General features: G+C 42.7%; 1 protein-coding gene across 2 annotated transcripts in view; it reads left to right on the top strand.

The window, feature by feature from the left end:
• Positions 1 to 15,597, top strand: part of LOC306976265 (leucine-rich repeat and fibronectin type III domain-containing protein 1-like protein) — a 173,314-nt gene that overhangs the window by 111,633 nt on the left and 46,084 nt on the right. For both annotated transcript variants that reach the window (XM_079574173.1, XM_079574172.1), the window contains exon 8: positions 589 to 969. In XM_079574173.1, the coding sequence (XP_079430299.1) occupies positions 589 to 969 (381 nt within the window). The remainder of the gene's footprint in view (positions 1 to 588; positions 970 to 15,597) is intronic.

Raw genomic sequence — 15,597 nt, 5'->3', positions numbered from 1 at the left:
TCAAGCCTGGGTCAGAAGCTCTGATGGAAATACCTCAAGAAGCCTTATACAATAAAATAACCACTGCTGAAGCCAAGTGTTTGTATTTTAGTTTCAGAAATATCTGATCTCACATATTTGTAATGATAAGAACACTTCATGTGAGTTGTTTATATCAACGTAACCTAAAGCCTGTCATATACCCAAGGATAGCCTAATTAGTGTAGAAAAGTCGTGATCCTTGTTAAATGTTTATCCATTAGTTTATCAGTAGATATAAATTATAATTGATCTGTAAAAATCATGACAATAAAATACTGACTTTATTGATCTTAAAATGGGGAAAAGACTCAATTAAGTTTTTCACTCAGAGAAAGACACTTTTAACAAATACTCAGATACAGATACTCAAAACCCAGTATCGGAAAGAAAAGCTGGATCGGTGCATCTCTAGTTACAATTATATTTAAAATGTAGCTTTTAAAAACAAAATGAAGTTTGATATTTTGGTGATGTTTGTTATTCCACTTCCTCATTGGATATGTGTACATCTGTGATAGGTAGCATACCGTGTGATTAATACTTTATCCCATCTCTTGTACATTTCAGAACAATGGTTTTCCCCAACGGAAGCTTGGAGATCAATGGCACGACTGCCAAAGATGCCGGAAACTTCACCTGCATCGCCTCCAACGCCGCTGGGGAGTCTACCGGGCACGTGGAGCTGGTGGTGACCGCGGTGCCCCACCTGGCCAACAGCACCAGCCGGAGTCGGGACCCCTCCTCGGAGCCGGCCCCCTCGGACATCCTCACCTCCTCTAAGGCCGCGCTCCCGAGCAACGAGACGCGAGGGGCCGATCGGAAAGTCTCCTTGGTGGAGCTGACGGGGAACTCCGCCCTCATCAGGTGGAGCAGCCAGACGGCCATAACCGGAGTGCGGATGTTCCAGGTCCAGTACAACAGCTCTGGGGACGACACGCTGGTCTACAGGTCGGTGCATCTCACAGACAATGGCTTTTCTTTGTCTAAGAGTCAATCAGAGATGGGTGTATTTTTTGTTTTTTAACTTTATTGACTGATTGAACTTGGTTATGGTCAGGTAGCTCCCCTTTGGCGCCCCAGGCTCTCCCTTTGTGTGCTGGTGTTTTGGCACTACAAAGAGTTCAATAAGAGGCCAGGTTTAATCGAGTTTCATTTTGCTTTAATCACCGCTTTTATTTGGCTTTCTGTTCGGTTTGTTGTCTCCTCGTTTTTGCTTGTTCATAGGCCTGCTTTTATTCTGGCCCATTTTAGGACCTTATTGCCTGAGGTGCTTCTAAAATCTAGGCTTTATATTCGTGTTAATCATGCATGCAAAATGGTCCTTGGAGTGAAAAGCTTGAGAGCCTTGAACAAAAACATTTTGAAATGTTCTAAGGCTACCGATCGCAAAAAAGAAAGTATGCCTAAAACCATCTAGCTATGTTTAATCAATTGTGAAATCATGCAAGAATAGGACTCTCGATGAAGTAGCTGAGAACGAATAATGCCTTTCTGCCAGCTGCGCGCCCGGGACGTCGATAACAAGGCCCCCCTGTCTTATTGTACAATATCTTCATAGTATTGGTACATCAATGCTTCTGTGCTGCTGCTTCGGAGGCATGGAGGAAAAAGTGACCCCTCGCTGTGTTTCGATGGTGCTCTACTGCTGACTATATCTAAGCTACATTTCCAACTCCCTCTTTGAAAGTTGTAATTGTCATATATCCACCGGAATCCCACGCTAAGCTTTATCGGTCTTTTGCGAGAGTCTTTGCTGACTACTTGAGTGTTAGCAGATTTATGCATGTGTGCCTTTTCGTATGTAAATCCCGCGCATGAGCTGCTGCCGCTGTGAGGAGGAGAGCGCAGGAAAGATGATACAAGTGGAGATTATGCAGTCACGCACATAGAAACATCTAATCATGGGAAATTGTGAAGATGATTACAGCACTAAGTCACTCACCCATGTAATATGTTGGCTCAGGCGTTTGCTTTGTTCGTGTCCAGATTGGATGATTGTTTTTTTTCATATAGTTCTTGTAAAGTGGGAATCTTGATGCCAACTTCTTCACTTGACACTGCGAACAAGAAGTATAGAAAATGTGGTGCAGCTTCGGGTACCACCCTCAACCTATACTGTGACAAACTACGAGCAGGACCAGAACCGTAGCAGGTGTTCAATGTTTCTTACATAAGCGTGGAGTGTTGAGCGCACACACAATATGACTTATGCACATTGTGTTCCCCTGTAAAGGCTTGTGCTCGTGGGCTATGTGGTTCGTCTTCGCGCCTAAACCCAAAGCGCCGGATAATAAATTACTGGATAAATGTCTCTGGAAGCCCGGGAAAGCCCTGTTTATTTTCAGCTCGGCGTGATATGCTCCAGAGTTGTCATAGCAACGGTTTGGGAAAGTCTCTCAGATCTCTGCGGCTATAACTGTCTCCTGGCACGAGAGTGATCACACATTGATTGGAGGTATGTCCAACCTTTAGAAATAGATTCTCCGTACATCCTACGCAAGTGGCGTTTAGAGAAAGCTTTGAAGATAAGATTTTTCACTTTATCAAGGAATAAATAAAGCAGTTAATAGTAGTTTTCTTCACCTGTGTTGTTGCAGATTTAATAGTTTCACAGGTTAAACGTTCACCAACAGCCTGTAGTAGTTATAGGAGGTAATCCATTATTTGCACTGCTTGACCAAAGAAGCGTTCACCTGGATGTAAGTAACTGTTATGATCTGGGGTTGCTGCAGTTGGTCAGGTCCAGATTCAGCAACACAACCCAAAAAAACGAGATCAGCCAACAACCTGAACATCCTGAATGACCAGGTTATTCCATCAATGGATTTCTGCTTCACCTTAAGGCACAGGCATTTTCCAAGATGACAATGTCAATGTCATTCTTAAGGCTCACTGGAAGCACGGGCCATCATTTTCACATATGGATTGGCCACCACAGATCTGAACCCCATTGAGAAGCTTTGGGATGTGCTGGAGAAGGCTTTACGCAGTGGTCACACTCTCCCACCATCAACCCAAGATCATTGTGGGAATTGAATGCAACACTGGATTTCAAGGAAGCGTGTGACCTTTTTTTTTTGTGCCGACTTTTTCCTTTTTTTTTAGGCTCAGGCAGTGAATCTCTTATTCAAGATCATTATTGACCCTTTTGTGCATGTTATGGAAGCCAGAGCACCAGAAAGAAACCCAGACAGGGAGAATGTGGAAACTCAAGGGCCCCAATTGAATTGCATCTCAACCATCGATCCCTCTTGTTGTGAGGCGAGAGGGTTTGTTTGACTTGTGACTAATCTATATTTTAAATGGCAAGACTGCAACTTGACCCTTTGTTTGTAGGATTTCTATTACTAAAAATCATTGGCCCGTTTTATCGGACACAGAGAAAACCCAATAAGGGCTTTTAATCACGAGAAGCTATAACTTGGGGGTGAGCCCTGAAGGATTCCGTTAATTGAATGTGCTAAATCTCTCCCAGTTGACAGGACAAGAGAGCACTTTATTTGCAAAATCCAACTCTTGAATATGGAAGTGCACATCTCGGTTGATGGCTGATTATGCTCTTATTTTCAACTCAGAGAAGGCACTTGTTTACTCACATCATCTAAGCGTGGGGGGTGAGATTTTATTTATTTATTAATTTTCATCCCGTGCCTGGCAACCGACGGATCATAGCAACTGTCTGTGCGCACCTGCGGGCTGGAGGCTGGATGTCGTTCGTGGGTGCAGTCATGGTACAAAACACCGTGCTTGAATGCCGTGAGTTGATCCTGCATATGAGCATGGCTTTTCAGCTTAATCATAAGCGAACCGTCTAGAGCGGGGGTTCTGAAAACTCACCTCCTAAGTGAAGCCAATGGCAGTTCCCAGACACACGTAGAAGGAGAGACGCTTGTTTGCGATAACCGCCCACATGTTGTTTCACGACTGATATAAACCCGAGTGGAGTTTGAAGGAATCATCCCCCCAAAAAAGTACTACACGTTAAAGTAAAGAGAGCACGGAAAAATGGTTGTGACAGCTACGATTTTTGTGTACTAATAATGATATAACCTGTGTCCAGATGCTGCTTTCAATCAGAAATTTCACCAGGAATGCAAACAAAAACTCAAGAAATCCACCTCTGGGTCGACACCCTAAGCTTGAGAACCAACGCGTCAGAGTGCCCATTGAGTTTAGCACTCTGCATTGCACTTAAGTCTGTCTTTGGTCAATATCCATTAGAGCAAACATGGAGCCATGAGAAGAAATGAAGTCGGGCAGAGGAAGAGCAAAAGGCACACTTCTGTCTCCAACCTGGTGGGGCAAGCCAAAGAGCTCCACCGCAGAATAAAACTGTGTCTTTAGCACAGTATCATTTAGCTTTCTGCGTGATCTCTGCCCACTGTAGTTTAAAGTTAACACTGAATATTCTATTGTTGCAGTATACATTTAAATCCATGATTTATCTGGTTGTTGAGGGCTGATGCATGAATTGGCTGCGGCTGCATTATGTTGTGCCTGTTGTTTTACACCTGAATGCTGAGGCAGCTTCTCACAAATGCCATTAGTGTATCACCTTATTCAGCACATCTACTGTGGAAGGATGTGCTCAAAGCAGATTTGTAAAGATTGCATTGTAACTTTCTCTGTGGGAAAAGTTTGAGGTCATGAAACATTGATGGCATCACTCAATTCAGAGATACTGTAGTTGCAACTCAGCTTTCAAAATATCATTCAAAATAAATAATTAGATTGAACATATTTCACAAGAGATGTTATGATGTGGATAAAGCAGCCCAACAGACTCCTTTTAAAGAAAGTATTATTAAAATGACAAATGCAAATATCCATTTATTTCCTTTGGACATTTGCCTCAGGAAATGATTAAGCTTGTTCCCTGCAGTCATTTGCATATTGATATGACAGTGTTTTTGACGAGAGCCTGGATTGTTCTACTGTTTTTACAAAATTTAGTTGAATCACACTTGCCCTGGTAAGCACTGACAGGGATGCGGCTGCTCACTGTGCACATTTTAAATATCATTGGAAACATTAACATTTGAGAGAAGACCGGAATTTAAAAGCCACAAGGGATACAAAAATGAAATGAGAACATGTTTAGGTCTATTCCACAAAGTTGGCAGGTTTCACATCATGTTAACCTGTTTACCCCCACCTGAACCAAATACATTTTTCTCCAGTTAAGCTTTACCCAAATCTTAGAGCTTCTTGAAAAAAAGCATCAGTATAGCAGTTCCTCCCCCTACATGTTGTGGCAGCCATGTCCTAATGTGTAGAATGAGCCCAGACCTGTTCACCTCTAAAATGCTGCACTGTGGTTAATTCGGGTCCGAAGTGCCGTCGTGCACGAGCTTAATATAGAAGGTGCAGTTACAAGTATGACCTGAGGTGGCAGTAGTGAGTATAAAATGGCCAACTTGCATCTAGCCCCTTTTAAGGTGCATTATGCAACTTTTTATGTTGAAAAAAAAGTTGATGTTTGTGCGCATTTGTCCTTGCAGTGACTCCGTGGCTGTGTGAGTGGTCAGCATGGCGCCTTTACTTTCCATCACAGTGGCCTTTATGACGCTCCAGGATCAATTGTGTTATAGTCAGCAGAGAAAACCTTCCAAACACTTGATCCTGGAGAGTCCTAGAGACCCCTGTGATGGAAATTAAAGGCGCCATGCTGAAAACTCATAAGGCAGCTGGGTCACTACAAGGTCAAATAAGCACAAAAATATCAACTTTTTTTTTCCACATAAAAAGTTGCGTAGTGCACCTTTAAGCCTCATTTCCAACTGTACTTGCAATCCTACACTTCCACGGGTCATTTTGATTTGAGTATTTAAGCGATAAGTTAATTCAGAGACATTTCCGCCTTTGCAAAGACCGTTGAGCTCCCCAAGATTTCCAAGGCATAAAGAGGGCTTTGTGATGCAGCGTTTGAACCCCCCCACCTACTGTGTGTGTGTGTGCCTCCGTCTTTGCATGGGCTTGTGGGACACTGGTGAATAAGTTAGCCCAAACTCTGAGACATGCTCTTCAAAAACCCTCTGACTAATAGAATCAATGTCTATCCAAGTGCACCGGCGTGTACTGGGGGAACATCACAGCCCTGCTGAGTGCTGATGTGAGCGCGAGTGTGCGCGTCTATGGGCCCTCTGGCAGCACAAGCTCAGTGACAGAAATACTGCTGCTGATGGCATCACACGCCTGCAGGAGAAGAGCTGTGGGAATGGTTTGGGTCAAAAGATCGAACGGTGAAAAAGGCTTCTATTATGCTAAATACATTTTTCACACCTGCTGCATGTTAATTTATGTTACAGCTCCTGTGGTTTCAACACCTTCATCCAGACTTGTTCTCAATAACCCAACTGCCTGCCCTGCAGTGTTGGGAACGTTACTTTTAAAAAGTAATTAGTTATAGTTACTCACTACTTGTTCCAAAAAGTAACTGAGTTAGTAACTGAATTACTCTATAATAAAAGTAACTCGTTACCAGGGAAAGTAACTATTTGTGTTGCTATATGTCAAAGAATTTTGTTTTTTTGTTGTTGCTGTTTTCACAAGTCAATTGAAATGGTTAGAACAGACAGGTGTTCAAAGATGTTCAAAGATGTTCATAGTAACTGAATGAACTGAATGGGGGGTGAGTGGGGGAGGCCCCTGTGACTGAGTGGTATTGTATTTGCGCCGCTGTTTTATTAATGTAGGAATATGGCCGTATTCAAAGAGAATGGGGAGGAACAAGAGTAACATGTGCCAACGATCAGGGCAGACTTTACGCACAAGCATGATGTCTCTCCGTGAAACAATCGACAGCAAATATAAGTTTACATGCCCCAGAAGGTTAGTGGCCTTGCACTGTTCTATGGAGCGGAGAGCGGGGAGAGAGGAAGAAGAAAGGCGCTGAGAGAGAGAGGGAGAAAGACGTGTCTCCACCGCGTCCACTGCGTCTTTGGGTTAAAAATAAGTTCCAACACTACTGATCAATGATCACCAACTTGATTCTCCCCTGCGGCTGCACCGCGCTGTGGGGATGACAAGCCGCGGGTCGGGGACACAAGTAGTTTATGGAGCAGAGAGCGCGATGCAGTACTCTGCACGGACAGTCAGATGTGCGTGTTTTGCTCCGTCAGACTCCGCCCACCCTCTCCACTGCTCTCCCCATGCTGACACCGCGGCGCTTCATTCAGCCCAATTGTAACGTGCCACTTTGTTTACCCAGTAACGATAACGGCGTTGTAACGACGAGGAGAGTAATGAATTAGATTACTCCGTTACTGAAAAAATAACGCCGTTACCTAACGCCGTTCTTTTAAACAGCGTTATTCCAAACACTGCTGCCCTGTGCACTGTGCAGGTTAGCTGAACTGACCATATCTCTCATAGTTTTTAGCTCGATTTGAACAGTTCCATTTACTATTGCTGACTAGATACTCATTTTGGCCTATACTGACATTTTTACAAATAGAAGTCATCATAACGTTTCCTGGACTCTTACATTATCGTATGTTTTGCTACAATACATTTGTACCATGTACAGGGCCAGTATGACCACCATTCACTTTAAAGTTATTTGTGTCAGCAGTTTCAGGAAATATTATAGTTTGGCATAAGTTGTCTGTTTATCCCACAGTGGCCCAGGCTTGTGGACTTCCATGTTGTTTGTTATGGCTGACTTTCCCATGCATTAGTAATATGCTCTGGGTTGTGCCCTGCTTGTTGTCGGACTGTGCCTCCTGAGATCAGTGTCTGCTGTGAGTCAGGGTCCTCTCAGCTAATGAGTGTCTCCTTTGCTCCTCTTGCTCACCCCCTTATTTCATCTTTCTTTTATCAGGTGACTTTTCCACCTTGCACCTGTGTGTCTCTGCCACCTACTCTCCCCCAGTTTTACTCATCTCTGGCCTTTTGCACTCCTTCACTGTCTTTATTACATCCCACCCCAACCTGTATGTTTTTGTGTCTTATCAGCCGGCTTCACTCTCCTCCGCTGTGCATCTCAATAATGTGAAATTTATTAAATAACATGAACTAGTGCAGCCCTTTGAAGTTAGTTGACGTCACTCCAATAAGCTCTCCACTCAGATGCATGAGAAATGTTCATGGGAACTGGGATCAAAGAACAATGCACTCAAAGATCTGTACTGTGTTTACTTGGCTTCTTTGTTGGCCTAAGACAAAAGAAGTATTTTACCAAAGAATTCAGTTTGAAATCAAACATCTTTAAACAACAGCATCTGTACTAATCCGACATCTTCCAGGCTATGAGTGGGTTAGTGACTGGGGAGAACCTGCAAACGCCGCACAGAAAGGCCCCGCCCAATAACCAATGCACCTCCATAGAATTAATATAATTAACATGGCATTGTCATATTAAATAACAGGGATTTGTGTGAATACAACCAGCTTGAACATGAACGTGAGAACAAGGGCCCTCAAGGCAATAATTTAGTCCTAAGCAGCTCTTTTATGTTTTGTTACGTGGCCAGTTATAAACAAATAAACTACAAAACAGGCCTCCATAAATAAAGGCCATGTAAACCAGCCTTGACTCTGTTCTTTCCATGGAGCAAATGAAGCTCAGGAGTGCACTTTAAAGATTAGAGGCTGTGCTTCCTCCTGCAGTACTTCCTCTGTAAACAGGAGCTGGTGGCCAATTGCTGCCTTAATGTATTCATTAGCTGGTTTGCTTGGATCTGAATGAATGTGTTAAGACATCAAAGAGAAGCCAATGCTGCAAATTGTTTGCGAAATGCAGTCGAGAGTTTTGAGATCTGGGACATGGGGCAGAAAGTTGAGTAAAGTCAAACCATTTGTGATATTGATTGCAGAAGATAGGTGCCTTATGAAAGTTTAAGTTTTGTTTTGCACTATATTGCTTCTTTGTAAGATGTTTTAATGATTCAAAGTTTTACTATTAATGCTGCTCGAAGTCTTTTTCTTCCTCTGTGCTGCAAGAAGGTTGATGGCACATTGACTAAGGTGTCATGGTAGTCAAGGCTCTGATAATTTGCCAAAAGGTTCCCCTGTTTTAACCCCGTTTCACATCATCATTTTCTGTTTATTGAAGCCCATGGGATAAACAATCTTGCAAACACATCTTGATCGCTACCTTTGACTTTGTTAGTGAGAAAATGCAAAATATATTCAGTGTTTTCAATGGTCAATCTTCCGGGTCAGTAGCAGAGCGAGCTGCAGCGTGTGGCTTTGTAGTAGTGAAGCTTCTCCTCAGATATTCTTACCTATCAATACAAAAGTGAGATGATCTGTGCTACGGATCAAGAGTGAAGGAGAGCGCTTCCTGGTTTTATACGGTTGCGGGAGGAGCTCGGGGTAAATTGGAGGGGCGTGCGGAAGGTTGAAAGATTACTCAAACATGCATGAGTAGCTCAAAATGCTCCTGCAAATTTGTTTTTGATCATGGCACTACATGGTAAAAAGAAAAACTCCAAAAAGTCAATTTTGCAGAAAGTATTTTCCGGTCTCCCATCAACCGATAACTCCCTGCTACTTTTTCCTCACAACTAATCCCCTCTCAAGCACTTCATTTACATGCACTCCCTCACCCCTTCATCATCTTCCCCATCCACCTGTCTCCTCAACCTCTCCTTCCCCTCTGCTCCACCACCACCTTGTGTTTAGCCCCGTCCTTGGTCTCGGATCTCCTGGCATTGCGTCGCTGACATCTCTACTTGTCATGGTATGGCTCGAGCTGCAGAGTTTCTTCCCTCATGAATTTACTTTATTCATGCACTCGACATAAGTTATACATACAGTACATACAGTAATGCTACATATCTATGCTTTACATTAGCTTTTAATGAACAACCTTTCTCTCATAATGCAGCTGATCTCCATACAGCTCTTGTTATACGAAAAACATCAGATGTTGTGCCTGTGACCTTCACTTGTCTAGAATTTCCATTATGCGTTATGTAACACACAGCATAAAGGAAAATGATGACATATTTATGACTCACCTCTGTCGCATTCAACATGGCATCTTCTGTTAAAAAAACAAAGTGTTAAAGACTCCCAGTGAGGTGGCCAATAAGCTCTTTAACTGCTGTATCTCTTGTTCAGATTATCTTGAGCTAATTCTATTGTGCGCTAATGCTGGCGGGTTAAAAATACACAGCAATTATCCAAATCAGGCCCTTTACGAGTCATATGTAAAGCAGCTTAACCTCTTCCACGTTCAATCGTGCATCAATTGATTCTTAATGGGGTCAAATGGATTAAAACGCAATCGTCAGGGATTGGAGGTACAGTGGGACCGTGGCTGCTAATAGCGCTGTGTGCAGATCAATGCTTCGCTATGCATTCAAATATATGGAAAGTGTGACCTATTTAAACATGCTTTGACTTGAGGCATGTACTGTGTGTTAAAGGTCTCCTATTATGCTCATTTGACTCCTCTGAGCTGATAACAATGTTGTAATGTTGCTCCCTGGTGAGAAACTTACCTGGAGTTCTTTCTTTTCTTTTCTTTTCCCTTCAGGATGAGCCCCACCATTGGGTTGCCAGACAATCGATCTAAAACCAGTTTGCAATCAAATGAAAAAGGACACTCAGCAGAAATGGTCAGCATGCGCCCAATCAACTCCTAATTAGTGTTTACGCAGCCTTGCATTAGTTAAAGCTTCCTGAGAAGTTCCTGAGAATCAGAGCATGAGGTATGATGTCATGAGCACATACACTACATGCACTACCTTTAAGTACCAGCGTTTAAAGGTGCACTATGTAACTGTTTAAGTTGATATTAGTGCATATTTGACCTTTCAGTGACCCAGTAGCTGTATGGGTGGCTAGCTTAGCGCCTTTGCTCTCCATCCCTGTGGCTCCTATGATGCTTCAGGATCTATTTTGCTTCAAGGTTTTTTTTAGGATTTCTGTTGAATGTATATCTAGCCATGAAAACAGTTCAATCAGCAGTGAAAATCAAAAGAAAAACTATTCATCCTGAAGCATAAAGGCGCTTTGCTAACCAGCATCCACTGGGTCACTGAAAGGTCAAATATGTTTTTGTATCGACTTTTTACTTTACATAAAACATTGTGTAGTGCACCTACTACCTGCATGTTGTGTTACTAGTGTGTCAGTGTTGGCAGTTGTAAACGTGTTCTACAAATAAACCCAATGCCGAACATAGGATCTTGCGCGTGTGTTGGTTATTTATAGAGAGATTCTGGGATGAAAAGCTACAATGGGAGAATCAAAGTGGGGAAGGTTATATGATGAGTGCATGAATAATGGAGTAATCAAGCTGCGGAGTGACAGGAAGAGACGACAGGAGATAGAAAAGCCATCAGAGTGTTGGGTTTCAGGAAAAGAATGAGCGCAGGCTATACCCCATACGATACTTATAACAGAGAGGAGTGTCAATAGTGCTGTTGTAGTCATGTTTCATACAGACTGCAAACAGAAGCGTTTGTCACCCGGGGTCATGTGGTGTCCTAATGAGTGCACACTGTTTCAAATCGATCGTGCATTGGTCCTCTATAATATCTCACGCTTGGATCATGCCCTTTTCTGCTTTATTTTGACATTAATTCAATTTTACTTGCAAATGTTATGGGCTTGAGTCTAAAACATCCAAGATAATTTAGAGGTTGGCACAGCAGCACTGGCCAAATGCAGGGGACAAACTTTCTAACGGGGACATAAATAGCTTTACATATTTGTGTGGAAGGCCATCGGCTTTAAAGAAGAACTAAGTAACTTGTTTACCTTAACAAATCATTTTCATAGTCCCACTGGGGGCAATACATGTGTTAATAGGATGGTCTCTAGCCAGAAACCCACAATTGCTTTCCTGCCTCCGGGTTGAAGCCACCAATACACACTAATGGAATCACGAAGAAGAAGCTAACAGGCTAACGAGCAAAGCTAGCTGCGGGCTTGCGCCACTTTAGCAGTGTTTACAGCCAAGTTTAAGTGAAAAAATTATCGCCATTGTGTAGTTGGATGTACAATATCCCTCTCTCCCTTTGACTTTTCTGTCAGCGTAGTATTTACTCTTCCGGACAATTAATGAGTAAAAAACGCAACATGCTACGACACCAGCAGTGGTGCTTATGGCCTCTAGGGGCATGAGTTACTTAGTTCTGCTTTGAAGCAGTACTAAGCAGTAATATTGTACATCCGATTACACAATGAGCCCGCATTTAGCTTTGCCCGTTAGCCTGTTAGCTTCTTCTTCGTGATTCCATTAGTGTGTATTGGTGGCTCCGACCCGGTGCACGCAAAGTTGCAACGGTGATTTTCTGGCTGGAGACACCAGGGGGAGATGAAAGACCCCCCAATCATAAGGATCACGATAAGAATTTATTAAGGTAAACATGTTATTTAGTACTGCTTTAAAAGGAAAAAAAAAAATCCTTTTCTGGCCAGTATATTTTTAACTTTACATCTTTGCCGGTGCTCACGTAATCATCAAAGCACCGCAAACAGTTAGTTTAAGACCCTCGAGGATTGAGAAAGAGGTACTTACACAACTGAGGAATTATTGTTTTAAACTACTGACTTCAAAGTGACATTGAGGATTAGATTAGGGTTTCACTAGATTGATTTGCTGCTTATTCCTTCAACCGCTGCCCTAATCCAAACATAGCAAACACCGGTCTTTGGGTTAAACCTCAATTAAACAGAATATTACAGCCGTGATGTTTGCATTTCCCCCTGGTTTCTCCCTATAGAAGCAATCGGCACAAGGACAAACCATGGTGCGCTAATCTCACTCTATACTCATCTGCTTTACACTCAATACATGGGATTGAATTTCTGTGATTGGGTTAAATCTGTCTTGTTTGCTATTGATTTTGATCCTGAAGTTCTTAACTGGTTGTCGCTTGCCCATCTGGACCGTGAAGAGTTAGTCAGAAATCATTCCACGTGAATTGAATGTTTTGTCAAAGCTCATTCCTCAGAAGGACAGTGTGGAATGGGTAATCAAGCAGCTGCAAAATTAGCATTGTTTTGCTCGCTTTGAATGCAATGAAGTCCCCGCAGACTGCAAATGAAAGCATTAACAAGCGTGCGGTTAAGTCATGTTAACAGCATTATCAGAACGAATATTGAGCTTAAAATGCAAGTGACACTGGGAACATAACAGGCAGAAAATTCAAGCATTTAAGCACCTGTTTACTCATTTCCCAATGACTCTTCAGGGACATAATCTAGGTATTATACTTTCTTAGCTTCCAAATGCGTTCCCCTCTCCTTCTTAACCAATATACTTCAAACCTTCATTCCACAATTCTAACTCGCGGTGTCTTTTAATCGCTCAAATCCCACTCAAAGATCTCGGCTCTAGGAAGCGGTGGGAAGGCTGGGAGACAGGGAGAAGCTGGGGAGCAAGGCACTGTCGAGTCGTGAGGCGTGTTGTTGGATAATTAAACATTGATTTAAGATGATGGAAGCGGTAACAAGCAGGCAAACAAGCAGGGGATGACAGGCAAGCAAGGGGTGTGTGTGTGTGTGTGTGTGTGTGCAACAAAATGTCCATCGGTGTCCTTGAATTTGTCGTCTGACAGGGCGTTCGGTCTGGTGGAAATGGCAGGTAGCACACAGTTCAAGTGTGTGCGTGAGAGAGTGTGAATGTGGGAAAGAGAAAGAAAGAGAGGGAAAGAGATTTGTCATTGGGCCCCTAAGCTTATTAATATGTCGTGAATCATTTAATTAAACAATGACCGACAGCTATCCCACCAGTGGCTGTGTTGATGTCATGCAAGACCTCATTAGTGTGACTTTTAATTGGATTAAACCAGTCGCAGCTTTTTTGGGACAATATTGTCATTTTCAGTCAAGCATCCATCACGCTAAGTTGGAAGGTTCATGGAAATGGCTGTGGCCACAGCATGTGGGGAACATGCTGTCGATGTCGAGTCAGGAAGAAGAATACCGAGCCAGAGGACTAGCCTGTGGAAACACACACAATCCAACACAGTCCCGTTCAGTGAAGAGTTTAAACACAAGGCTGGGCGGCACAGTGGTGTTTGGCACAGTGGAGTTTGCAGGATCTTCCCATTTCTTCTGGGTGCTCCTGTTTCCCTCACACACTGTTGCCAAAACTCCCCTGAAAAAGGACTCACTTTCCTGGTTAATAAATGTATTATAAAGTCTCAAAATATTAGCGACAAAGTTGAAGGCATAAAGATGAACGACTGCAATATTTTGCCGTGGGTTAAGCTGCGAAAGTGGAGCAAATTTATCTCTCTACTACAGGGTCTTCATAAATGCTTAACTCATATTTAAAGTTTTCACTCTTCAATGAATTAAATATTAGATCGGAACAAGTCAGATGAAGACATTTTTACTTAAAGTTGATTCCTACAGAGCATTATTTGACTTTTAGTTCTTTATTCTCTATCCTCACTGCACTGGTGCAGTTGAGCCAGTATTCTGTCTCTCTCTGGTTAAACATTTTAATCTCAATGTAGCCAGCCTAAAACGCAGTGATTGATTTTTGCTCTGAACCCCTGCTCGCCTTTGCTCTCCTTTTTAAATGGCTACCTGGCAAAGGTTCTTGCCGATATCTGCGTTTTTCATGGGGCTGCATATTTGAGCATTCGCTTTCTTGTTTTATAGCTCTATGATTCATAAACTCCTGCTCCTGCTCTTTCTCTCCCCCTGCCTCGTCTTCAGGGTGAGACGATAATCAGTGGAGTTCACGCTGGCCTGCTGAATCACGCTGCTCCTCTCTCCCTCTTTGCTGACTCCATAGAGATAGTGAGGTGAGCCCAGTGTCGTGGACCATCCTTTATGTGCAGCACACTTTCTTATGTGCTCCCCAAAGACTTCTTTCTCTGGTGCCGAAAAAAGGCTGAGTTGTTGATGATCTGTCTGTCCAGAGAGACAGTATATCTACTTCTACGGCAAACACTACGCCAGGGGTTTAAAGCATCTTAATCATCCTGTGGTATATGCATCCTGTGGCATAATGCAGCATGATGAGGAAGATAAGGTTTATAAGTCTGAAATGAAAAATGTATTTTTGAGCCTATTCTATAGGCCTCAGAACATGTTAACTTTTGGAAGCTCACAACTCAAACAATGTAAAACAATGGACATTGTGACAAAAAGCAGCGGCTAAGAAATCTATAATCTACTATATTATGAGTCTCACAGCTAAGTGGGGGATTGACGACTTGGTCCCTGGAGCTGCTGTGCACTGTCCGTGGGCTACATATTGAACCTGAAGTTAGTTTGGGTGTGTGGGTGCATGGGAAAATGGTTAAATTACATTTCTTTAGGGATGTGCATAAATACTGTACTCCAGTCAGATTTGCTTGGGTCGAATGGGCTGAGACCTTATTTCTCTCTCATATATATATACAGCCTTCATTTATTGATCTTTTTTTTTCTGATGAGGAATGCTCCGTTTCACAAACCGAGTTGCCAAAAGAGCAACAGCCCAATACCAGTAACTGTATTCAATCATAGCACAATAAATTATTTTATATGTGGACAAATGACAGCTAAAGGCAACAATAATGAGCGTGAACTACAGGTATGAACTATACTCTACTCACAAAAGCTTAGCGTTTGCTATATGTTAAACAGTTTGGCAAAAACTGTGCCCGTTTTTCA

This window comes from Gobius niger (assembly GCF_951799975.1).
Source record: "Gobius niger genome assembly, chromosome: 1".
Lineage (NCBI taxonomy): Eukaryota > Metazoa > Chordata > Actinopteri > Gobiiformes > Gobiidae > Gobius > Gobius niger.
The sequence above is the reverse complement of the archived record's forward strand: the minus strand, read 5'-3'. Positions and strand labels throughout refer to the sequence as shown.